At 41.4% G+C, this 26107-nt stretch overlaps 1 protein-coding gene across 1 annotated transcript; it reads right to left on the minus strand.

The window, feature by feature from the left end:
- Positions 1–1082: 1082 nt before the first annotated feature.
- Positions 1083–23278, minus strand: C3H1orf198 (chromosome 3 C1orf198 homolog). The gene is made up of 4 exons (XM_048298171.1): positions 22843–23278; positions 15408–15458; positions 5471–6022; positions 1083–3552 (listed from the first exon to the last, which is right to left on the minus strand). The coding sequence occupies exons 1-4, from the start codon at positions 23188–23190 to the stop codon at positions 3496–3498; spliced, it is 1008 nt and encodes a 335-aa protein (XP_048154128.1). The 5' UTR covers positions 23191–23278; the 3' UTR covers positions 1083–3495.
- Between the last annotated feature and the right edge of the window lie 2829 nt (positions 23279–26107).

Below are 26107 nucleotides of genomic sequence, written 5' to 3' on the forward strand. Positions count from 1 at the left end.
CCTGCTGGGTGCTACACCAGCACCCACAACCATGACCTCAAATGCTGCCCCAACCTCAGCAACTACCACTAAAGTCACCACTAAATCAATCAATCAATCAATCAATCAGTCACTCAATTAGTCAATCACTATTCTTCGGTCGGCAGCCACAGCATCTTTTCTACTTTGCCCTTACAAGTCTTCACTCATACATCAGACCTGCTGGCTCCTCATGCTGAGACAGTGCCCAGATGCTGTGGATTTGCCTTTAGTAGAGAGAATTTTTAAAAGCTGAGAGGGAGCTTAGACAAGATTGAAGCAAATTATGTGTAGGCCAGATCCTAAATATAGTTGGAATACCACCCTCACTTGGCTGTGGAGTCTTCCCAAGCCAAATTCTTCTTCAAATGCCTTTTTAGCTGTTGGAAATTCAGCTCGGGTATAACCAAATTGTTTTTCCAAATACATTTCTGGAAGAAGTAGATGTGAGCATACAGAGGAAAAGCTACCCTTGTACCTGCACATTTGATTCTCTTACAATTTGAGAACTGGCTGCACAGGACAAAAGGCAGGAAAAGTGAGACTACCCAGTGGCCTCTGCTAGAACCTTCATTTTTGTGAGATGCTTTTACATTCTCTCCCCCATCCTGCTTGGGGGAAGTGAAGGAACAGCTGTGTGGTGTTTAATTGACAGCTGGGGCTAAACCACAACATACAGTTTTCAAATTGCTCCTGCAGTAATGATCCAGATACTGCTTTAGATTACCAGGAGATACTAGTGGGAGAGTGTGTGTGTTAGGTTTAAGTCTATTACAATGAAGTACAAATAGGTTTTAGTCTTTTCCAAATGTCATCCTGTCCCTAGTTGTCAGATGAAATGATAAAGCAAGGATACTTCCCCAAAGAGATTCACTTAAAGGCTTGAAAAAACAGCTGAAGCGTGTTGATTTTTTTTTTTTTCTGATCTAAAAAATTAGTTTTCTAAATTCTGGGTCAAATCATTCTTGGCTGTCTGTCAGGCAGATTCAAGATACCCCAAACAATTCCAGTGACACTGAGGAAAGCAGAGTATTAAGGACAACACACAAAGCAGCACAAAAACCTTGACAGTTCTATTTAAAGTGACTTTATTAAAACATTGTTAATATAAAATGTGACCAAATACAATTTTTTTTTTGGTAAGAATGTTTAATAAAAACATATTCAAGAAAGAAGGAGCATCAACTCTTGTCAAAGCACAGGAAAAACCTACCAGGATAAGTAAAAAGTTCTGCAGCATGTTCTACCAGCTGGTCCCAATGTGTATTAGGGTTGAGTTAGCCGATGGAAGAGACAGGCAGCCCAGGTTCTTCCCTAAGAAGCTTTAAGGTATTACCAGAGATTTGAAGTAATGCTCCTCAACAGTAGGAGACTTTGTTTTCAGATCTCCCCAAATCAGAGTAAGATTAGAATGTGCATCTTCATTTTGGATTTACAACTTTTCAGCAGCTGAATGTACAGAAAATCAGATTCACTGGTAACTCTAAACCCCAAGATTAACATTTGTTAGCTTTAAAAGGAAGGTGCAAGTCAATACTAATCATACACCTAAAGAATTTGTGCTAAAGTTGTTGTAAGCTGTATTAATTCTGGATGCTTGCAGCAAATGCTACAAAAGAAAAAAACAGCGGTGAAGTCCCAGATGGTAACAACAAATATTTTCTGAACTGCTGAATGCAGAGATAATATCCACGAGTTACAGGAGTTTGAACATCTCAGGAGGAATGTAAAGAAGCTTTCAGAAGCCTATAAATAAGAGTATGCTATGCAATGACTTCTACTCTGTGGCAATCTTAGCCTTTAGCTAAGGAACCTTTGAAGAAAACACTAGAAAAAGTGGAGGTTTTGGCCTTGGTGGTTCTTTTTTTTTTTCTTTCCTTTTTTTTTTTTTTGGTGGGGGCAAGAAATGGGGGGGATATGCTTACAGCATTTTCCTTGTCCAACAAGTAAATTTTAATGCTCTATCAGCATACTCCGCTTGTTCAGAGCAAGTGGCACACCAATTAGAGGTACGGATTCTTCCAGGACATTGCAAACTCTTCCTGTAACAAGCAGAAAAAATCCTGCTGCATCCAATTCTGCACATTTAACTGCCCCTGGCACTGAACCAAATGTCAAGTGCTAATCCATGGGAAGCCTAGCACAACTATGGCTTAGGAGATGGTGACCTTCTTATAGCCTTGGCTGGGACCTATTAGAGCCCTGTGTTTTGCCTTCTACCCCAAACAAATGCTATGGGACTATTGCTGAGGTAAAGGGAAAAGTCAAACCTTTGGCATTGGAGCAGACCAGTCACTGGCTGTGCGTAGGGGAATTAAGGCTTCAAGGTGAGGTAAACACAGTGAGAATCAGTGTGTAAATCATGCTGCATTTCAGAGACAACAGATCCAAATGACAGCTACTCTTGTTCTCTATATTTTAAACACCAAAGATCATTCAAAAGCAGAACTGGAAGCAAGACTGCCAAGGGCCACCTTGAGACGCCTCTCTGCACCTTAGGAATAAATGTAACCCAGATGTTGAACACTAAAGAGGATGTACCCACAAGGAGGAAAAAGCACCAAAGTTGATGAGTCCTTGAGACAATAAGCTGCTTAAAAAACAAAAAAGCCTCACACTGCTATGACCTCCCATAAACATAGTGGTTTACTGACACAAAGGTAATCTACACTCCAGAAATTCTCAGTGCTGTAGTTCCAGCACTAGTGTTATGAAGAGTTATGCTCTAGTAACGAGGCAATGAAATTGTGTTCCCTGAAGAACTTCTCCAATTCATTAGGTGTTGTCCCATTCCCCTCTACCCACCTCCAAGTCTTCAATCCAAAGACCAGAAACACCAGTTCCCCAGATCATTTTCCTAACACTGAAGTTATTTTAGCAGATTTGTAGGGTACAAACACAGTGCTTTTTTGGATCCATCATTTTGGCAATGCCTTTGCCTTCTTCAGAAGAAAAGTGTTTTCAGTAAGTGATACAAAAGATACTTTCAAACTAAACAAAATCTACAAATCAATGCAATTCTGGATGCTTGCTTTTCATACTGTTTTTGCTAGCTATCTGAAGTATGGAATGGTTTTCTTACTTGGAACCACTGCACGTGCAACACTATTTCTTACAAGCCATGCTAGCAAGCTTTCAACTCAAAACAGCAATCGGGTCCTGTAGGTTCCATTTCTAGGATACAGAGACTCATTTATATTTCTTTAACATGTGTACAGTAACCTCTCTCATCCTCTCAATACAGTAGCTACTAAAAATTTTAACAGATATTAAAAAAATATCCAAATGAAACCACACTTCTATCACTGTTTTAAAAACAAAAACGCATACGGTATTACAAAAGTTTATACAAAGGCAACATTTAAGAGTTTGAAAGTTACTTCTAGAAAAAGACACAAATGCTAGTAAATTAACATACAAGGAGAAAGGTATTCCACTCCTTCCCCAAAATTGGTTCGATCTGTTTTGAAGTATCTTTTACCAGTTGTCTAGAAAATCAAAGCCAGTCTTCAAGATAACATTGCTTGTACTAGTCTGCAAGGTAAAAAAAAAAAAAAGAAGTAAGATGTAGTTGTTAATCATGGTATTACAAACTCAGTGTTTGACTGCCTATCTACAAAAAAAAGCTTAAAATGTTGCCTGCCAATATTTCAAGGTCTTCTCCATGCCCTAGGATACCTAAGTACCTACACCATAAAATGCTAGACATGACATGGAAAAATACTCACAGTGCCCAAAAAGGCAATTCCAGATAAAAATACAATTATTCTAGTGGTCTACAGGCAAAATGTTATTTTTTTTTCCTCATGGAAAAAATTCATAAAGATCAATTTTTTAGACTACAGTAGGAATTGCAGAGAATGAAACAAACACAGAAGGCAAGCATCACTAATTCAATGGATTGTCTGTTGCAATTAGAGCCAGTTGTTTCCAGAAAACTACACAGATTAAACTTTGATGACAAGTTATTTACTATGCTATCAAGAACATGCTCACTCCTGCCAGTGTTAGCCGTGACATTTAAGGTGATTTTAGTGTTCAGGAAGAGTATTCAAGAGGCACAGCTGAGTCTCTGGATTCTCTTCCTAAGAGCATGGCTTCCCAGAACAGGGAAGATAATCCAGAAAAGAAGAAAGGAAGAAAATTATCATCATACATAAAATTCTCTGCTACTCTGTTCACATTTTGACATGGGAGGGTTGTTTCTCCACAGAGAGAAAAACCAGGCTTTTCAAACTATTTCAGTTATCTTGAAAACGTTCACAGAGGAATTAAAACCGCTAATTTGTAAAAAAACATGATAAACATGATTTTAACTTTAAAATTAAAAGATTACCGTGTTCACGATCTGTAGCTAGACAGCTCAGGAAGCATTATCCCTCAGCTTCAGAAAATGGTAACTAAACACAGGGCTTCAAATACCCGAGTGGCTTAAGTATTGTTCTCTCCTAAGTGCTGCCACTTACTGCTCTTGCAACTAGTTACCTCACCCTGTATCTTTCTGACTTTACATCATCTTGTTTGGAATTCAAACAATCACAGTTGGGAAACTACAGTAGAGAAAAAGCTGTGTGATGTGCTGAAGGTGTACAGTAATGTGTCAGGCTATTGCCAAAGTGATGCCACAGATTTCAAGCAGAACTGCACAGCTCTGCTTGAAGTACCACTCCTCTACTTCTCAGTTTTCAAGCTTTTGATCTCTTTCTTTTTTTCCCCTCACTATATCATATCCTGCTGTTCCCTTTCTTTTCTCACAGATCAGCATCTGCTTTTTAAAATAGCTTCAATTGGCGATTGAGCTGCTTAAGGTTATTTTTTGTTGTTGGGTTGTTTGGGTTTTTTCATAAAAAAAAAAAACACTAAGAAGGCTAATTCTGGAAGCTCATTCTATTTCTATTCTGGACTTTAAGAGAAAACACATTTGAAAGCAGCCCAGCTGCCTGGGACAAAGCACTGGGAAGTGGCTGTCTACTGCTTAGAACAGCTGAGAAAGTAGTTCACCATTCACCACTATGCTCTGTGTACCAATAAAGTATCCTAGATCCTAGTTCACCTACTTTTCAAGTTAAAAAGCTTATCATTTCCATTAAGTGTTTTGCTTTTTCAAAAAAAAAAACCCCAAACCCCCACAACCTCTTTTATGTGATACAGCAATTTGCTAGGCAGCTTGCTGTCAATTAGCTACTTGGTGCCTTGTCAGCATTTCTGGTGTTGTATTTAAATTATGCCTTTATCCTATACGTTAAAAAGCACTTAATTGAAGTTAACATGTTAAACAGACTGTTACATAACAGGTTAAATAGACTTCTTCACATTTGAAAGACAAAAAGCCATCAAGCTTAGCTATGGCTTAGTGCTTTATGGAGTCTCTAAACTTCCAGAGTGGCCTTGTCAGATTTTAATGTGTTCTACAGTTTTTAAATATAAGGACAGGGGGTATAGCAGTACTTACCTGTCCAGGCATTTGTGGGTCTGTAAGTATACTACCATCAGTATCTTCTTTGTTTGTCCTAGAAGATGCCAGATCCTGTGGTGGATCAGGAAGAAAGAAGTCATCTAGAGAACTAGTAGGGAGTTGAGTAGGTCGAGGTTTCTCCCATTCGAGGGATACAGAAGGTGGGCTGGGGGCGGCAGACTTCTCTAGTTTGGTTATGCTGGGCTTCTCAGCTTTGGTCATCTCCTTGGGAGCAGACTCTTGTCTGTAAAAAGAGGGAAGGGGCTTCTCTCCTTTCTCCATGGACTTGATCTGGCTGGGGGTCAGGGACTGGAACTCAGACTTGTCTCCTTCAAACTTCGAGCGTTCTGCATTTATCTTCCAGAAAGATGACTCCTCTTCCTTTCTGGATGCTATCAACCCATCAGAGCCAGGGGTCTTATTGGCCTGAGAAGATTTAGGGACTTGGATGCCAGGTGCTGCTTTAACAGGCTGCCTCTGTTCGTTCTGCAGCTGGGCACCACCTTGCTCTTGTATGGAGAGAGATGCAACGCTGAACTCCATCTGACTCTGTTCAGGGATAGAAAAACAGTATTTCAAAGCCCTTCACATGATACAGTTTTGACTTTCTGACCCTGGTGCATATAGATAACACCTCTGCCCACTGTGAGACTGCTCTCAGACAACAGATACCACAGCAAAGCTAACTTATTTTCTCCATAAATGTCTGTCTTTGTAGTTTCATAAAAATAATGATTTTTGAAAGTCTGAACTGCAAGCAAACATAAAAGTCCCAGACCTGCTGCAGAGGAGTCAGAGAAAGCAATTGTATTGGAGTTACTCAGTGCCATCTAAGGTAGCAGTGCACAACATGCACAGCACTGAAACATGAGAATAGCGGCACTAAAACATTACAACAGCTGCAGATGCATTTTGAAAGTCAGAGATGTTTTACATGAAAATTTTAAGCAAAAAAGGCTTTAGAGTGTAGTTCAAAAGGCAATCTTCCATTACAGTCTTTGAAATAGTTCGCTACAATTCCATCTATTTCCAAGATAAAGGATTAGATGTAATGGGTATGTGTGGGTAAGTAATTTTATAATTCTAATGCCCCTCTGAAGGAAGAGAAACAACTCCAACAGGACCAGTTCTTCACCTATTCCAGAGCCTTGGTTTGTTTTCACTTGCAGTGCAGATAGTGGTACTCATTTCTGAGAGGTAACACTGCGCCAAGGAAGCAAGTGACCACAGTTAATGCACAAAAAGAATCTTCCAAGTCACAGAAAAGTGAACATGGACTTCAAGACTCCATTTTACTTACCACCAGTAAAATGATTCTCAACTAGCTAGAGACTCTTCAGGCTAATAAAAGTTAAGCCTTATTTTACTCTGAGAAACATGTTAAGCGTATGTGCCAGGAAAGAACAACCTAATGCCTAGACTTGTGTTCGTAAAAAGGAAAAAATAATGCAAGGGAAAAAAATTGCATTTACTGTTAAAGCTATGCTGTTGTCATCATGGGCCTGATTTGGTTTGAAAAAACTCAGAGGACTTGTAGCTTTTGTTACAAATGGTTAAAAGATACTTTGGAAGTTCATTACAAATTTGTGATGTTTTCATTCTACTTCATTGCCCAGCCTTTCCTGAATAAAACTGCAATAGTATCTATGGGCTTCAGTCTAAACCAAGTCCTACTTGCATATCGTTTTCACTTAAGTGTTTGATCTTGAGTCCTTCGTTACTGTGCATGTTAAGTTCAAAGGGACTCTAGATCTAGCAGGACTCACATGCCTACTAGTTAATATTCAGAAATCTCTCATCAAAGAACAACTGTTAACCCAGCAGCTGATTATTTATAAAACAATTTTTGTTAAACAATCAGCAGCTGACTACACATAATTTGATTCATGGACTTAGATCTGACCTTTCTAAAGAATTAGATGCATCATTTTTCCAAGATTGTAGGCAAGAAAGCACCAAGTTCTGTGTTTTCCTGAAGGATATACTGTGCTATCAAAAGATCCAGAACATAAACAAACTGCAAGTAATTATAGGTCAACTAAAATAAGATGAGTACAAGGATATACTCAAGTTTTACCAAACAACTCAACACCCCACCCTGCCTTGCAAAAAACTACAACGAGAAACCTAAGTGCTCTATTTTTTTTAAACAAGTCATGACGTAAAATTAAGAGCACGACATTTATCCGTAGATAAATTTTGTATAAACAAACCATAGATGCTATGGTGTTGAGGATTATTTACAGTGACTGCCATTCCCTATATTAAAATATAGGGATTTATTTCCCTAAGCTCATTTGGCAGAACTACTGAATAGTGATTTACCACCCTGAAGTTAAGATGCTTTAAGACTTTAGAACTGATAAAATCCCAGCTTAAAAAACCCACAACACAATATAAAATAGACCTGCAATTCCCCAGTAGCCAAGAGAAAAAATAAAAGACAGATTTAAAAAATTAAAGGCGGGCTAAAAAAAAAAATCCATCTTGGAAGACTTTAGTCATGTAAAACTTGTCATGTAGGAATTAAAACAGTGCTACTTTTTGTCCTTCAGCAGTCTGCTGTCTTCTGAATAGCCTGTCCCAGGGCAAACACTAAGGATGACAGTAGCTAAAGGCCACCACAGCAGCAGTCACTTTCAGTAGAATGACTCCTTCACCCCCCAGCCCAAAGGAGAAGGAAGATCAGTGCCCAGAGTGCAGAGCAGCCATCATAACCCCCAGGTCCACCAGGATAGTGCTGGAAATAAAATCCAGGAAAAACACCAATGAAAGGGAAGCATGTTAGAACAAAAATTGTCAGTTAGAACCAAAATTAGAAAAAGTAAACCAACAAGATGGCTCTGCATTTCAACAGCAGCCAGACAGACAAGCAAAGCCAGGCCTTCTGAGAAGTTCTTAGGCTGGGGAGCTAAAGTCACTGGCTGTGGTGATATTTTATGTTCTTTTTTATGGGTCAAAATATCAACTCAGAGATGTGGTTTGGAAGTGGCACATCACTCCTAGTGTAGAGAAGAGCGTGGCACTGCAGCAGCACTTCAGGCAGTTGTACCTTTCCAGCCTGCTTGTGAATGCATGCTCTGGAGAGGATGTCCTCTTTGCCCTTTTGTACAGAGACCACGGGGTGTACCCATTTCAGAAGACAGGACCACCTGACATTTGAGATTGCATATTTGTGTCACTGTATGCTTTGGAGATCAAACAGTTCATAGCCTGACACAGAATAATCCAAATGAAAATACTTCTTCAGGAGTTTTCATTCTCCCACAAGGAAGGCAAAGAAGACAAGACTACCCCGACAGGTTCTGAAAGCCCTGTGTCTCAGCGTGATGTAAATACAGCTCTGAGAGGTCAGACGGATAATTCTGCTTCTAGCATTTAACTCCAGAAGCCAAGAACTTCTGTGGACCAGTCACAAGATATTCTGTTTTCCCTGAAATATATAATGCTTCTATTTGACTTTTGAGGTTATTTAACACATTTAAACCCCTAAGAAATGTAGCTGACGAAAGAAAATGATTAATAGGCAGTATCTTTCCAGTCAAAAAATTGGCACTAAAACACCCTCCCCCGCAAGGAAAAAACAAACCAAACAACAGAGCAGCAGCCTAAGTAGGAAGATAATTTCACAGAGACGGAAAAGGCCCATGTGTGAAACACCCTATGCTGACATCTAAGTAATGAGTAGTACTGTACACTCTAATGAGTCACTAGACACTACAAATGTGATTTTAATTAGAGTTCTGCTCTCAATTTCTTACATCAGATTGCAAATTGGCAATTGGTTGCGTCAGCAGGAGAAGGAAGGAAATGATATTTAAAAGACAGTAACCTCCTCCTCCTCCCAAAAAAATGTCCTTTTCCGTTACATTTGCCAGCCATGAGACTATCTTGATGCACATCTCTCTGGCCCCAGCCAAACTTAGGGTAGCAGCTCACCTGTAAAGGTTTGCCTTCCCCAGGCTGGGGCAGAGTTGCTGTGAGCTACACCTGCACATGCAGCGCTCAGCAGCAGAGAACAGCACTTGTAGCACTCTACCAGCTGCCACCTTGGGGAGGCAAACACTGAACAGTAGGGTGTGATTTCATGGTCAAAAGTAAATAGTCTTTTAGGCACAGTTTGGGATTCTAGAGAGAGGGTTTCAGTCCCCCGCTGCTTTCATTGATTCTGCATTACTTTACATGAACTGCAGTTTCTGTATGTATAATTCCCCATCTGAGAAATAAAATAAAAATATTTTCTTTTTCCTACCATCTGTCCAAATGATATTCTGGGAATTGTTCAGCCCAGAAAGTCTTAAGAGTTTACAGACAGACTAGACAAGTTCCAACTGTAATTCCTAGAAATCACTGGAATTCAAATAGACACTATTAACAGCAGTAGTATTTTCAAGATATTGCATGAGCAAGTCTTTCTCAACACATTAAGAGAGAGGCGGGAGAGAGTGCATGTGAAAGCATGCACAAAATAGTATTTTGAGGCAGAGCAAACCTAGAAGTCTGTGTTCTTTTCAGTCTTATCCCTCTGGTCCCAAACCACTGCAAGGGTTCAAATAAAGGATGCCCTGTCTTGATCATTTTTCTGTATCATAAATATAAATAATATTATAAATTTCAGGTTTTAGGAGGTTGCATGTCCATCCTTCCTTAAAAAGATCGTATGAAGGTATTCAGAAATGTTGTTTACTGTATTAAAAAATTTAGACCAAACTTCAGTCTCAAGGCAGCAATAATCCGCTGAATCGTAATAGTGGCTGTATATACTCATGGGAAACAATGTTTGCTGAAAGAGAGGCACCAGACACTGAGAATGCCACGACTTAATATTCCTGTAGGACATTCGGTCTCAGTTCATAAGTATATATTAAAAACAAGATGACCACAAAGAACCCAGGAACTTTTTAAGCATCTTATTCACTCATCAGGAATGTGTAGTATTTTACTGAACAGTCACGCAAATACAGCCAAAACAAATTGTTTTGCTTGGCAGGCTGAAAAATCCAAATTGTTGAGACAAAGACTACAGAAACACTGTCAAAAGCAACTTGTTTTAAGCACAGCCTGATAAATGCCGAGGTAAGAAAGCCAACTTTAAAAGATTTAGAAGATGATTTTGCTTTGCTGAATGGACAAAACCAAAATAAATATAGGGCCCAAAGTAGCTGCAGTTTTTCCTGTGTTTCCTGTGCACACCGTGGGTGTTTTCAGGATCTTTTCAGAGTCAGAAAGAAATCCTTAGGTCAGCAAATTGCAAGGGCAAAAAATAGAGCAAAGCACTCAAAAACCAATCTAAGTAATTTTAGTCCATACAGAAAGACAATGCCAGAGTTATATAGCACAGAGCTTTGGAGGAAATGCCATGATATACTCTGGTGATATGAACTCAATCAAGTCTGCCACTGTTCCTGGCTAGCCTGAGCAAGCTCATACTGACAGTGCCTAGTTTTATGCTCAAAACCAGCAAAGATTGATGCAGGTAACTGAATCCTTACATTTGGCCATACAGAATAAAATAAACCCTGAAGACAGCTTTTATTACCACAAGTTGCGTTTGGTGGGGTTTCTTTTGCTCAAGAACTAATAGTCAACAGAAGTTTTACAGCACTGTGTTTTAAACATTTGTAGTCTAAATCAAAAAGGGAAGGCTAATCTCAAAAGCTCAGGGATCCCTCTCCTTCCAAGGAAACATTACCATTTATGTCAGCTTGGTAAAAATAATCACACCAAATTATAGTTTGTAACAATTATAGTATCATGCTGCTAAGGAAGGAAGGAAGGAAGGAAAATGTTCTCTTCTGCCACTGTTTTCCTATTTAAAACAAAACAAAACACCAACTAGGACTCATACAAAGAAGGATAATGAAGACTGCCTCAATTTTAGATAAAGGAAACGGTTTGTAAACCATGTTTATTTTAAGTGGAACATAATTTTTTTCTTCCTAAATCATTGCTGGGATTAGATCACTTCTGTACCAATATAATTAGGGAATTCAGACAGGGACGCAGCAACCAGATTATTGAAGGGATCGAAGCTTGTCATGTCCTTATTTTGCCTTTTTTTTTTTTGGTTTGTTTATTTTAAACACACCGCAGAGAGTTCTTTTCGCAACAAATACCTGAGGACCTGTTGAAAATATATGAGAGCCGGCAACTATTCTACCTGTATCAAGAAAAAGAAATCTTTAGATATGCATGTGTCAATTTCAAGCATCTGGAATAAAGCCTATTTTCATTAATACCATGAATTAGAAGCAGATTGCAATTTATTCCCATGTTGCTCAGTGCATTCCGTGTGTTAACTCAGGTGGCAGACTGAAATATTTTCTGCCCACTACTAAATTAATTTAAAAATACCCCAAATCTAAACCCCATAAAGTTCTGAGTTCAGGAAGAGTTGCAGAGAAATTTTACTTCCAAGCTCAGGCATGGTTCTTGTTTTCCATTTATATCTTGAGGTCCGTGCTGATTTTCACTGAATTTTTGCTTCAAACAAACCAAGAAACCTCAAAGGCTAAACACAGCCAAAATGTCATCTTTCATCTCACGTAAACCTGAACCCATAAATAGAATGCCCTGAATTCATAAACCTGGCTAGAGCTCCAGTTAAAAATGTAACCCACATTTCAAGACACGTTATGTCCATGATGGCTCCACCCATGAACCAAATCACTCCCTCCAATTCAAACTTTAGCTTTAAAATGTCAGCCCATTTGCAGTGCCAAGAGAACTTGCGGCTTCCCAAGTTTTCCTCCTGAGAAGTGTTATCGTTATCTACTACAAATATTATTTTAAATGCTGTCTAACAGCTAACTCGGCAATTTACATAGTATTTCTACTTTGTTTGCCATGTTTGAGGATTTAAAAATAAAAAGGTGAGACAAGAAATACTCATCTAACAGCTAAAAATAGTGGAGATATTCATGCAAGTGTTTGTTGTGATATGAACGACTGCAGCTGTATCTCACATTTGTATTTAAAATAAGAATACAGAAAGTTTACTTGTGACGCAAGTGAAGTTTTCAAGCCCTTCAACAATGTTCTGCACAAAATGACAGCAATTCAGTACACTGTTCTCTGGGTAAGTTTGACCGCCATGGAAGCAGGGCATCCACTGCACTAGCTACTGAGAGAAAAATTTGTCCATACCTTATCAACTAGAATCCCCACTGGCATCACTGTCACAGCTGACAGGCTTCAGCTTGCGAGAATACATGCCCTCCCCTCTTCTCTACACTTCTCACTACCCTCCCAGTTTCCCTCATGTTCGTTATAGAAAATACTCATTTTGCTGCTTTATTCTTCTGAGTCTCAGTGTTTAAAAAAAAAAAAAAGCCTATTGGTTTTACTGATTTACATCTGTACTTTCTTCTGCTCTGCAAAAGCCGCATTCTCTTCCTTGGGTGAGCCAGAGCACACTCATGCACATTCAGGCAATAACACGCTAAAAACCCAAACCAAACAAAAAACTCTGCATTAAATGGAGATCAGAGAGAAGAATACTGTGGAAAGAATAACCCATCATGGGGAGAGCTCATGGAATGGAAAGAGCCTGACAACCTTAAGTAACAGTGGGAACAGATCTGGCTCACAGGATGTTGAACATGCATTACAACACATCAACCTTCTCGAATAGCTCACTCAGGTTTCCTCACATGGGACCACTTGAGTAAGGCTACTTTTTCCTCAGCTGGTACCTCATTAAAAAATTGCCTTCCAATATTATCTCATAAAAGTACTGGTTAGGGAAGATCAAAGAGTAAGCACAAAGCAAGATCGCCACTTTAGAAAAGGGAGACTCAGCAGCGGAAGCATTTGGTTGAAAGATTGATACAATATAAGGCACTGGGGAAAAACCAAAAGGAAGAACCCACAGGAACCAACCAACCAATCCACATCCTGTAAAGCCAGACAAAATGGATTCTCTAGACTTATGCTAAAGGAAAAGGTCATGCAACTTTTCAGCCTACAGCTGTGGCACAGCTTTTATTTCTGGTCAGCAAGGAGGGAGAGGGGAAAGAGGGAAACACAGCTTGATAAGCCATGACAATTACTTCTAAAGCAACCTCCCCCCCCTCACTTCTCTTCAGTGACCACATGAACGTTCCCATATCATTCTGTGCTCCTTGATTCAGTGCAGTAAAGGATGAAACTAGTGCATTTATCCACTCTGGTCCCTCATTTGGAGACACCAGGAGGACAGTAGAAATACCCTTCATCAGCAAGTGATAAACCACAAGCTGAGTTTAAAAACACTTCAGTAGACATGCAAGCTTTAAAAAGAAAAGAGGACTATCAATTAAAGGGAAAATCCATTCAAGTGCAGATGTATCTCATCATGGATCACTCGTCAGTCCATTTCATGAAGCATTATCTCTAGGAAGTTCAAGTATTCAGAACTTACAAAATCTTATCAAGACAGAGCTTAAAAATACGACTACAGCTGCCACATTTCCAACCCTGAGTTTTGGGTTTGGACCGATAAGGGAGGGAGAGACAACACTGCTGTCTCCAACATATTATTTATTTCACCTTACTGTCAATGAGATCAACACTTTTCTCACAATTTTTCCTTTCTTGGCAGCTTCACCCAAGAATTTCCACGTTAAAAACCTCTTCAATATTATACTAAAACCCAGTGGCTGCTTCTTCTAAGGGTCCTGAAAGACAGGAGGGCTTGCCTGAGCAATCAGGCTTCCACTGCAGGAAATCCTCCACTGGTTCCTGAACCATCACAGCTTTTAAGGGACTTTTAAGGCAAGTGAAGACTGGCATTGGTTTCTCTTAAACCACAGCACTGCAGGCAGACCCAGGAGTCACATCAAGTTATAGGTTAATCAGCTTCTGCAAAGCACAGATGGGGTGCAGCTACAGGCAGTGACCTTGAGCAGGGAGGGCTAAGTCTTGGGTCAACTGGATTAATTTAGTATTCACCGGCATTTCCAAATAATTACTCTGCATTAGGCTAAGATTATATTCATAAGGTCGTACATGATTATCTACATAGTTCAAGGGCAAAAAAAAAAATAAGAAGACAGAAACAGGGAACAGGGCAGTAGCAGCTTTCTGTGGTAGATAAAAGCAGAAAAAAGTCTGAAATGTGTGATTAAATTAACCTGCCTGCCATACCCAGTTGAGAAAGACAATGAGCTGTGATTTTGCTCCCAGAATTTCTTCAACAAGAAAAACTAAACTTGATTTCCCACCACACATATGGCACAACTATGTTTCCTCACATGGCAGGTTCAGAAAGATGAAGAACTCTGGCTCTGTGTTAGCCATATGAGAATCCCATCATAAATAATGCTTTAACAAAATACCAGAGGTAAAGTGAGGTGTAAAAGAAAACCCCAAACCAACCCACCACAGAAAAACATGTAATTTTTTTAAGAAGCCTTTTGGAGAGGAAATAACGTAATGCTTCTAGCACAGCCCCAGGTTAACAAGTTTCACTACATTTGTCCTAAGACAACATTCTAGTTCATAATAAAAAGATGAAGTACTAGACAGGCTTTCAGAAAGAATCCAATGAAGCTACTAGATACCTGCACATTTCTCATACCTTTTTCTAGCTACTTTACTCCTGACTTCAAAAGTGAAATGCAGCTATTTTTACAGAGTATCTGAGACATTGGTCTTACTAAACATGGAAAGCTGATTAAAAAGTTTGCAACAAAAAATCAAATAATTTGTAATGAATTGGTTTTATACCTGCACTCCAAGCCAGAACATTAGTTCTTGAAGTACAGTTTGTGTTTCTGCTGATGTAAATCAAAGCATACCAGTCCTGTTTAATTTCCAGAATGGTCACTTTGTACAGCTTTCATAGAATAAAGGTGACATTAATCTATCAAGTATCAAAACGAACACAATAAATGCAGAAGGATCAGTATAAAATGACAAACCAACATTTTTAAAAAAATTGGTGTTTATTTACCTTCGTTTCCCAGGAGAACGGAGCTGAGTGTTCATCTTGCCAAGTTATGTCCTGAAATAAAATTCAAGAATGACTAAAAGTCAGAAGAGCAGCTTCATCTTCTCAGAAACATCACACAGATGACATTATGTTACACTGCTGGAACTATAACAACCACTGCTACAGAACTGACTAAAAAGTGAAAGCACTACTTAAAGATGGCACTGATTACATTTTAAGACAGACTGAAAGCAATTTCTCTGAGGGGAAGGTTATCAATACTATACCAATTTAATCTACAAAATATATGAAGGTTTAACCTGGTCTAAATCTCCTGAAATGGTTTCTCCACAAATAGCTTTAAAATGTATTATATTTCCAGTTTTCTACCAGGCATTTCTTTGGTAGCCACTAGCAGCACACAGGGACAGAAACAACAAAAGGAGAAGAGGCCTCAGGGAAATAAAGTCCCATTTCCTCCCTTTGGCAGACCAAAGAGCACGTCCACAACCAGGCAGTCATGGCTCAGTGCAACAGCTGCATGGCCACCGGGCCAAGCCACAGCTGGATCCAGCCCCAACAGGACATCGTCGCTCTGAAATACATGGTCAGTGGTGTTGAAGGAGCCACACGGCATCCACAGCACAAAATCCCCATCTGAAATCCATTCTTTTAATAATAATCCCAAACTGAGAAATTTAAACAATCTCCTCATACATGGCATGTCCTCCAGAAATACCTATGACCTGCACTGAAAAAGGAAGGGTGAAATATAATTTGAAAAATGGTTGTTGTTCATATTTATTGAAGAATTACAACAAAATTATTGCATTTCTATTCCTTGTCGGGGCTGGGACTCATTGGTACATTGGATGGTCCCACGGGTAGAGGTAGTGAGCTGCACCCTCCATACTGAGCACATCACTGCTTGTGGACGCCACAGCACTCCAGGGAAGGAACAGGAGGTAGAACACTGTATGGAAAGGGAAAGGCCAGGAGGAACCACGCAGGACTTTCCCACTCCTGCTGTTCAGGGAATGACAGAACTCGACCATGTTTTAACACAACACAGGAACCCCACATTTCACTATGGCTGCTCTTTTCCTCTTATTTCCGATCTCTGCCTTTCTAGGAATATCTTTCTCAGACATCTGATAACATTCTCCTGACCTGCCATCTCGTATTTCACCGTAGGCAGATTTTCATGGCCGAGAGCTATGAGATCATGATTAGAAGTGTCTAAAACCATCTCCTGAACATAAAAACATGTCATACTCCAGCTATTACTCATCTGTGAAATACAGAGTTTCTAGCAGCAAAGTATTTGTGGTATACATGAGGGTGATCCCATGCCCTTGGAAAGAACTGGGCTGATAGAGCTCATCTAAGAGGAAAGGCCTGGGCTCTGCTCGACCACATTTTGTGGCCAAAAGGAAATTTGGTACAGGAAATTTTTGCCTAGAACACAAATTTAATACCAGGTTCTCTCAATCCAGGAAACAGATACTCAGATATATTAACATTTAAAGGAAAAGAGGGAGTAAAAGTCTGCTTTTTACGATCTATCAGCATTTGCACTGTGGTGTGCTGCTGTCTGCATGGGGACACTACATCACTCAATGTGTGATGCCTCACAGCAGGTGTGTCTAATTATTTCAGACTCCTTCTAGGACAATATCCTTTGCCTCTGAAATGGGAGTTGGCACTTCATTTCTGAAGCATGCATGAGATGGGAATCATGGCCCAGAAGCGAAGAGAGATGGGAGAACCTAACCATTGGAGTGAGTCTCACACACAAGGCAGGACTATAACACTTCTGTCTGCATGGGGTCTGGATAAATCAGGCTTGACTTCAACCACAGCAGTAAAGGACAGAAATGAAGTCCAGAAAACACTGTTACACTCCTACATGCAGTCACAGCACCTTAAAGCTCCAGATGTGTAGGCATAGCTGTCAGTCGGTTTTATCTAAGGAGTTTAAAGGAAGCTCTGTCTTCTTGCCATTTACAGGACAAGCAAACCAGCTAGGGACCAGTTTTAAACTTGGCAATGAGCCACGTTCATCCTCATCCTAGATATACAGTTCCTTATTTTGCTGTATGTGAGGCAAGAGAAGACAGCATCGGGAGGGACACTTCTTCACCCAATGCTCCCTGCACACCCTCAGCTCAGCAATCATACCGCTGCTGTGAGTGAGCCCTGATGACAAAAGGCCGACAACAGAGGGATAAAAAAGCAGCATGGGGAAGGCAGAGTGAAGGTACGAAGCTGTCATGCAGCAGGATACATTTCTCCCTCCAGGATAGAGCAAGTCAGCCTCCCACTTCACAGAATCTGATGTCTTCTCAACCATCATTGCCCTTGATGGCACTGCAACTTGTAACCTCAACCTCCAGCACAGGTGAGCAAGAAGTTCCCGAAATTAATTAATTTTGGTAACAGTTGTTAGAAGTTCTGGTCAGAAATAGAATCTAAGTTTCATACATTATAGAAGATGGAAGTAGTAGACACTTGTTAGGCAGCAGTTCCCTAAAAGAAAAGAATTTTTTTTTTTTTAAATTTAAAAGGATGGCTCATTGTATCTTGGGCTGCACAGCCTGTGCAGAGCCAGTAACTCAGAGCCAGTAACTCTGAGAAGCTCTGTTCACATTCAAAAGATCTTCCATGGGATATAGCAAAGACATGTAGGAGGATACAACCTTCAAGCAATTGATGTCTGTGGTTATTTGAAGAGTACTTGAGGCTAGGATGAAGGAGATAGTTGAAAACTTCCGCCCATTGTCAGGGAAGGGAAGGAAGTTTGTGGCCACCACCTCTTGTGCCCTCACACAGAGGACCAAGTGAGAAGATAGGATACTATTGAACTGTGTTGTTCTATCTAAACTCTTGATTCATGTTTATCACCAACAAAATATGAGAAGTAACTTTGATTTTTTGTAGAATAAACAAGTTCTTACATGCCTGAAGAAACCGGGAGCAAAAAATCAAGTATTTCAATAATAACAAAAGTGAATTATGAATGGAAATTCTAGATAAAAAGGCCTCAAGGCTATTTATCATCAACACAGATTAAAAAAAAATCCATATCTGATCATCGTTTGTTTTCAGCACACAACAATGCCTTCTTCCAGACAAAAGGCAAATAAATAAACTTTTGTTCACGAGGGTTAAAAAAAGAACCCATTTGTAAGAAATGGGGCCTCGTGCAACATATTTCAAAGCGGAAAAAGATGAGTGAGAAAGAGAAAGAGGCAAAAATCTGGTCATACACTTGACTTCAACAACCAGCTGCAAAAGATAGAAAGAAGAATTACAGATTACATTTGCTGTATGTAGGCAGCTTGCTGCAAAACAACATCTGAATTTCAAAATGGAAGACATTGGTAGAAACGTGTCTGTGTATCTGACATAAGCATTGTTCAGCACAGCTGACAGTAGCTGGGCAAGACACAAACCCACCAATAAATGCAACTCAGAAGTATTATTAGAACAGGACTTGCTGGTTACTGAGATTTTACTGCACTCAAAAGCTGCCTTTCATTTTTGGGTGTTTAAAAAGCACAAGTTTCTAACAGGCCCAACTTAAAAGTTCTTGCTGTATTGATTATTTGTTGCTTTAAAGCAATTTTAAGTAGGGAGGTAAAAGGGTTGATCCTCTGCTTGGTGCCAAAGATCTTAAGGCTAAGCAAAACAAATCCCATCTCTGCCTGAAGGCAGGTATGTCAAACTTCCCTATTAAAACACAATGAATGAAGCTAACCAAACTCTCTTACCTGTCTTTCCTCCACATAAAATTTACCACTTCCTAAAGCATATGGCATTTTCTCCAATGAAAAGTTTAGTTATTTCATGTCCAACTCTTTTACTGCTCAAATACTGATTACCCATTTAAAGAAAAAAAAAAGAATTTAAAAAATAAGGAAAAATCAGACCTTGAGTCCATGTGTATGTCACATGTTTATGGATAAAGAGGGACAGTATTAAGAGAACAGAGAGAACTTGCTGTAAACTGAATATCTGAACTAGCTTTCAACTGAACCAAAGAGAACGCAGTGGCATGAACTGACACCAAATCAGCTGCATTAGCAAAGGCTGGCCACTACAGCGGGCAAAGGGTGCTAGCCTGTCACATACTGCTGGTTTTCCACCTATTCCACTCAGGTTTATGCCATATTTCAAAAATAATCCATCTATATTACATTCATGTTCAATCTCAGCTTGTATTTCCAGATTTCTCTCTGCTCAGTTAACTTTCATTTCTACCACTATGGGCCTTAGAATAAAGAAATTATAAATGGAGAAATGCCAGCAACTGGAGGCTTGTTAGAAAGAGGAAGGTCTGTTGCAGCATCCAAAAGCCCTTGATCAGGAGGCCTGGGCTGTCTAGACACAGAAAATTATGGTGAAGCAACAAATAGTCTAATGGTGCTGGGCTCATGTGCAATGATAGCAAGTCAATCTTCAGTACACAGGACAAAACTTATTTCATGGGTGTGTGAAATGACCCTGTTACCCTAATTCTCTTTCAAAATTGTGTTCACAGTGCCTGCAGAGCTTCTGCTATTAACTCCATGACTGGTGATACTGCAATGAGGATAAGATGAAAGAGAAGGAGCAGTGGCACTCAGCTGACTCTAGGCATTTGCTAAGAGTCACACATGGTGCTGCAGTGCTCCAGCATTATAAAATGATTGGATCATGGCTACAGGATGCCACGGTCCTGTTACTGCACGTCTATTTTCTGTAACACCCTTCCCACACAGCCAACATACTCAAAGGTGTTTGGAAAATGTAAGTGATGTTTATAGTTTGAGAACTATAAACTGGGCGACGAGTTCAGGAGATAAATTTGGTTTTAGAAGAGATATACGCGAAATGGCGGGGGCAAGAAAGAAAGAAGCAACTGTCCAGAGATACAAGACCAATATATATATATCCTCTGGACCACCTTAACATAATGGTCAAATGCATGAAAACGGGACTGAAATAGTGAGAGGCCTGGACCAGTAAATCAGTATCTTCAGTATTCATCCTTGGTTTGCTTTCTACCAAGTCCTCCAGAGAACATGAGGTGAAAGAGATCAAATTTGCATGCTTAAGCAAGCACAGGTAGGATCACTACAGATTTCAACATCAGTTAACAGGGAAGATGAGCTGTGGCCGGAAACATGAAACCTTTGGAGCAGGTGTATCAGCAAGAACATCATCAGACCAAAACACTCTCACTGAAAGCGCTGCAACATCCCCAAGTGCTTCTGAGATGTGCCGGCTACCCTCCGTTTCCTTGCCTTAGGATACCATCCATCAATAGACAGGGAGAGCAGCCAGGACTGATCTAATTGGCCTGAGAGAGGGCTGGGTGACCACGGTGCGTGCAGCAGTTGAGTCTCACAAAGCCAGCAGGGGCACAGCTCCCTGAGCCGTCTGACCAGGAGACAACGAGGTAACAGAATTCTGCAGGCCAAGTGCTTGCAAGCCCAGAAAGTTGAACCAAACTGGCAAGAAACCGGCAGCAGTGGCTCTGCAACAGCAAGACAAGGAGGAACAATTTATCAGCCGGGGCAAGTGTCCAACAATCAGGTTGAACGCCAGCAAGGGAGCCAGAGGAGAGGAAGCTATCAAATGAAGAGCCAGGAAAGGCTCCAAGGCTCAACAGTACAGTTGGAAGAACTAAAATGAAAATGGAGAATGCCAAATGAGTGGAATCTCTTTTCTTCAGAGGAACAATTTATATTAACTTCTGCTTAGATGTCAAATAGAGAGTCAATTGAGGCAGATGCTTCCAAAATTAAACATTTTGTATCAAGTATATGGATGAACCATGCCTTCTTTGGTTAATGGCTACAGAAACACTAACATTATGCATATTGTAACTGTATTTGGGGAGAAAAGGGAAAAAAAACCAATTTGCCCAGTTTCAGATGGACTCTAGCTGCTTTGTCAAGCGGGAAATTATTATTTCCATACAGTGCAGCACAACAGCCTACAACATGCTTGCTTTCCTTCCAGATCCACATAATTCAAAGCAGAAAGCACATCAGAACTCTCAGAGAGTGGGAAAACTCAACAGATCTATTTTCTACACTCATTAACCTAAATTCTTTCACATCTAATTTCAGATTTAAGTTTCTTTTCAAAGGTTGTTTGCACAACCAAATTTGTTGTCTTGTGTCTTTCTACACCTCTTTTTTGCCATTACTATCAAATATTTATCCATAATTTTGGGTATCATGGACTAGACAAAACTGAGCTACATCCTATGCTCTCTAGCTTTAGATATGATGTGTGTGCAGCACAGCATCACACCTCCCTGACAGGGGAAACACAGGCAGCAGTCTGTCTCCTGGCACAAAGCTGGTTGGGAACCACGATGCCCAATATCAGCGGGCCGCTATGCTTCTTAGAAATCCCATTGCAAGGGATACTGGAGAGGAGGCTAAAAGTAGCACTGCTCTCCTTAAATTGGATTGATGATTCCAAATGCAGAAGCAGATTATTTTTTCTTTTCTGGTAGAAGCCACAGAACTTAATTAACAATAGGTCACTTAAAGTTATTATAGGGACATAGTGAAAGAAACCAGCTCTGTAATCATATGAGAATAGAAGAATAGAATAGAAATGTAAAAGAATAGAAAACAAAGGGAATCAATACACAGAATAAAAGACACAGTATCTGAAGAGTACTGTCATGTCTCTTCAGGGATTGTTAGACTTTCCTCTTCAGGGGCTCATACTCGGTAACATGACCCACTGCTCCAAATTGGGTACTCGTATACTATGGATTTCCAGGACTGCCATGCTTCACCATTAGATAGATGGCTCTCAGAAGGTTCAAAATCCATACTTTCTGCCATCTATCTTTCCACTCCCTTGTTTTTCCTGGCATGTGACATGGAACAGGCTGCATTTTTTTAAGGTGTCAAACATGCCAAGAGCTGGAATGTTTTCAGTGTTGTATTTTTAACTGTGTCTAAAACTAGAAACGAAAAGGAAGAGATTTAATTCAGTGTAAACATTCCCTACAGCCCATTTTCAGCAAGGGACTATGTCCAGCGCCAGCCACGGTCATGCTCCGCCGTCGGGGGAACTGAGACCGTCCTCTTCTCCAAGTCTCCGCAAAATCCACTTCAGCGCTATCGCTGCTGGCGCCTTCCCCGCTTTTACGGTGTGACCCAGTGCCTCTCGCGCGGTGAACATCCGGCCCTCCCGCACAGCCAGGGAGCGGGGAAAGGAACAAAGCTCATCACCGGGGCAACTCGCCCCGCTGCCGACGGCGCGGAACGCCCGCGGCCCCGGGCAGCCCAGCGCCGGAGGCACCGGCGGGCGGGAGCGGCAGCCCCGCAGCCCGGGGGAGGTCGCGGCCGCCCCGCCCTTGCGGCGCTGCCGGGGATGGGGAGCGGCGCTCACGCCCGGACCCCGCCGGCGCCCCTTCCCCCCGCCCCGCCGTGCCCGGTACCTCGTCTCCGAAGCGCACCACCTTCTGCCCGGTGTTGAGGCGCAGGCTGGGGTAGGAGGCGGGCGGCGCGGGCGGGCGGGTGGTGCCGCGGTGCGCGGCGTAGCGGGCCTGGACGTGCGGCTCCACCAGGCACTTGTCGATGATCTCGTCCTGCTGGCGGGGCGGCAGCCGCTCCCACTCGGGCCCGTAGCGCTCGCGGATCCGCTCCTTCTCCGCCATGATCTTGCGCGCCATGGGGCTCAGCGAGGAGAAGTAGCTGAACCGCTTGCGCTCCCGCTCGTCCAGCGGCCGGTTCCCGTTCATCACCGCCGTGCGGGAGGCGGCGATCGCCGCCGCCATGGAGGCCATGGCCACCCCGCCGCCAGCCCCGCACTCGCACGGCGGGAATGGGGATGGAACCGAGAAAAGAACCGCCTCCTCCGCTCCCCTCCTGCAGACACCGCCTCCCCTCGCTCTCTATAAAGCCGGGCGGCCGCCGCCCCGCGCTCCCCGCCCCCCGCACGCCCAGCCCGCGGCAGCCCCTGCCCGCCTCCCCCGTGGCGCCGCCGCCCGCCTTTCTCCCACGGCCTCGGGCCGGCGAGGGACGGAGGGAGGCGGGGACGCCGCCTCCCGGGCTTGCTTCGGTCTCGGTACCGTCGGTAGCGTGGGGCTGACCGGGCCCCGCGGCCCTCAAGTGCTCCTCCCCATAGCGCTCGTGTCCCACAGCCCTTGCCCTTCTTTCCCAAGGAGGGAAGCTAGAGTAGTCCCGCGCTGCCGGGGCCAGGAGCACCAGGAAAGGAAAGGACTTGCCTTGGCTGGCAGAGGAGCACCGTGCCCAAGAACCTGCGTTTCCTAACCCCTAAATAAGTCGTAGTGTTTCTTAACACGACAGAAGGTCCAGCAGCTGCTCTCAGAAGAGACAGGAACCTGGCACAGGTTGTTTTGTCCAACTCAACCAGTCCGAGGCTTCTGTATTAATTTGATAGTAAAGCTGCAGCCCAAGTGTAACAAGTCCATGCTGTAAGCATTAGTTATATTGGTAAAAGAGATTTCCTACAGGCTGAAATTACTAGGCTTTCTGGTCTCTTCCTTTGCTGTACAAATGCTCTTTTCCTGTAAAAAGTCCTCATTTTGGCAAAGGATTCACCGAGGTCCCACATGCAAACTCCCAAGAGTCTCCTGGGGTGAGGGAAGTATAGCTCCTTTCCACAAAATAAAAAAAAAAAAAAAAAAGAAGAAAGCTTCCCTAAGATAGGCAAATATGTCAGAAGATTTATGTGAGACTAAAACTACTTTGACTTTTGGCCTAGGTAGTTGCAGGGGAATTTTTATTATCTTCAAAATATATTACAAAGTAGCACAAATATTGAGGTTCAGATTAATGGTTTTTCATTGCTTAGCCTATTTTTTTCCCTCATTCTGCTTTCTTTAGTATCATTCTTAATAGATAAATGATTGGGGTTATAATACATTAATGTTCCCATTTAAGAGTTCAAATGGTATCGCTAGAGCAGCTGTCTAAGATGACACAGAAGAGGATGGAGAATGATAATTAGATTTCTCCACAGACTTAGTTCTTAGGAGGTAATTACAGTTCCCCAAGTCATCACATACCAGCCCAGTTATATAATCCTGTTTTGTTTGTTAAACTTGTTTGAGAGAGCTTACTTGAGCTTGCTTTCTTTCTTAGTCATCTGCATCACGCCCAGAGAAACAAGCCTTTTAAACACGTTTGCAGGCACACACACACTCACAGAGGTGTAATACACGTTACACCTAACCCTCCCGTGATCTCCCATTAACCTCTTTTGTCCGCCACCAGGGGGTGGGTATGAAGTCAGTCGCAGGAGTAAGAAATGAGGACAAGGAAACCCAGACAATTGTACATGGTTGGTTTGGACAGGCAGTTTTTTTTCTTCCCCACCACCCCTTCTCCACTCCCTCTGGTCTAATCCCTAAACCAAAACCCCTCCTTTTCGTAGTTCCAAAGATTGTCTGGTCAAGTGCCAATGCTGATTCCCCTTTCTCAATGAAAAAGACAAGGCATAACAAAACTTACAGGCTTACAAGACATCACAACATTAGAACAAAACCAAGGCATAAAGCTAGACATATTTTCCAGGCTGCTGTTCTTCCAGGAAAGCAACTCCTTTCCTCCTTAATGAAATGTAGTAGAGGTTTCTTATACTTCTAAACAGAAGAAGCAAATCGTGCTTATTTCTAGTGGGATAGAAGAAGGTACTTAAGAACAGAATGTTGGGAAAATATGTGTGTCACAAATGAACAGTAACCCAATTATTTCAAAGAAAACTCACAAGCCTCCTTCATCCTTACTTGCAAAGAAATACCTACTTATGCCCTTTACCGAAATTCTGATCAACAAAGTTTAGAATGCATGTTCATTGGTACTAAACAGACAGGTGGTCAAATTTGCCTTTGTTATGGTTTGGTTAATGACCCTTGGGTCTGCATAGGAAATTCTGCCTTTTTTTTTCTCCTGATGAGTTTTACTTAACTCAGAATCACACTTATCCTTCCAAAAGCATAGAAGCATTACAAAGTGTGTCAGTGCTTACTAAAGGCTAAAATCTTGGATTCCAAACAGCTATTTCCCCACTTTTCTAGATTTCCTTGTATTTAGGGCACTCACCTATTACACACCCCTCATCAGATATATGTACCTGAACTTAACAAGCAAACAAGGAGAAGAGAAAAAGAGGCTTTAGGAAAAACGGGTTTAGACATGGGCATACCATTTGCTTTCTGGTATTTGCAAAGCAAATGGTCATTTCTACAGTTCAAGATATTGCACATTAGATCATTCTACCCTTGGCTGGATGTTGGGTCACAATTTTTGATCAAATCTAACCATGTTATTATCAGTGTAGCTCCAGTACAGTGCATGCAAACTTTGAAATACATTCTAAGCCTACTTTCAGACATACAAGAAATAGGATTAAAAAGTGAACAAAGTATCTGCTTCATACAGTGTTACTTCCCTGTGCTTATAAATCTGGTAACAGTACCATAAATTAAGGTAAGAAGTTAGTATTTTAAGAGTCTGTTTTAAGAGAGGAAGCAACAGCAACATTTGTTGCATATGGAAGGAAAGCATGTTCTTTCCTTACCCTTGTATTTTCAATGTACAATCCTAGGATACGAAAATTCATGAAAAAAAACTTCCCATAGGTACATATGCACCCTGGGATAATTTAAATTGGAAGCACACTTTTGAAGTGGGTCTTCTCATTTTTTCCATTTACCACATTTTGGTTCACAGTGCTGA

This window comes from Corvus hawaiiensis, chromosome 3 (genome assembly GCF_020740725.1).
Source record: "Corvus hawaiiensis isolate bCorHaw1 chromosome 3, bCorHaw1.pri.cur, whole genome shotgun sequence".
Taxonomy (NCBI): domain Eukaryota; kingdom Metazoa; phylum Chordata; class Aves; order Passeriformes; family Corvidae; genus Corvus; species Corvus hawaiiensis.

Bases quoted from the DNA above. Each gene is read 5' to 3' on its own strand.
- C3H1orf198 (XM_048298171.1), bottom strand. From the start codon at position 23,190: ATGGCCTCCATGGCGGCGGCGATCGCCGCCTCCCGCACGGCGGTGATG. The intron at 6,023-15,407 runs GTAAATAAACAC...ATCCCTGAACAG, and splicing joins CGTTCTCCTGGGAAACGAAG to AGTCAGATGGAGTTCAGCGT. The intron at 3,553-5,470 runs GTAAGTACTGCT...TTTACCTTGCAG, and splicing joins ACCCACAAATGCCTGGACAG to ACTAGTACAAGCAATGTTAT.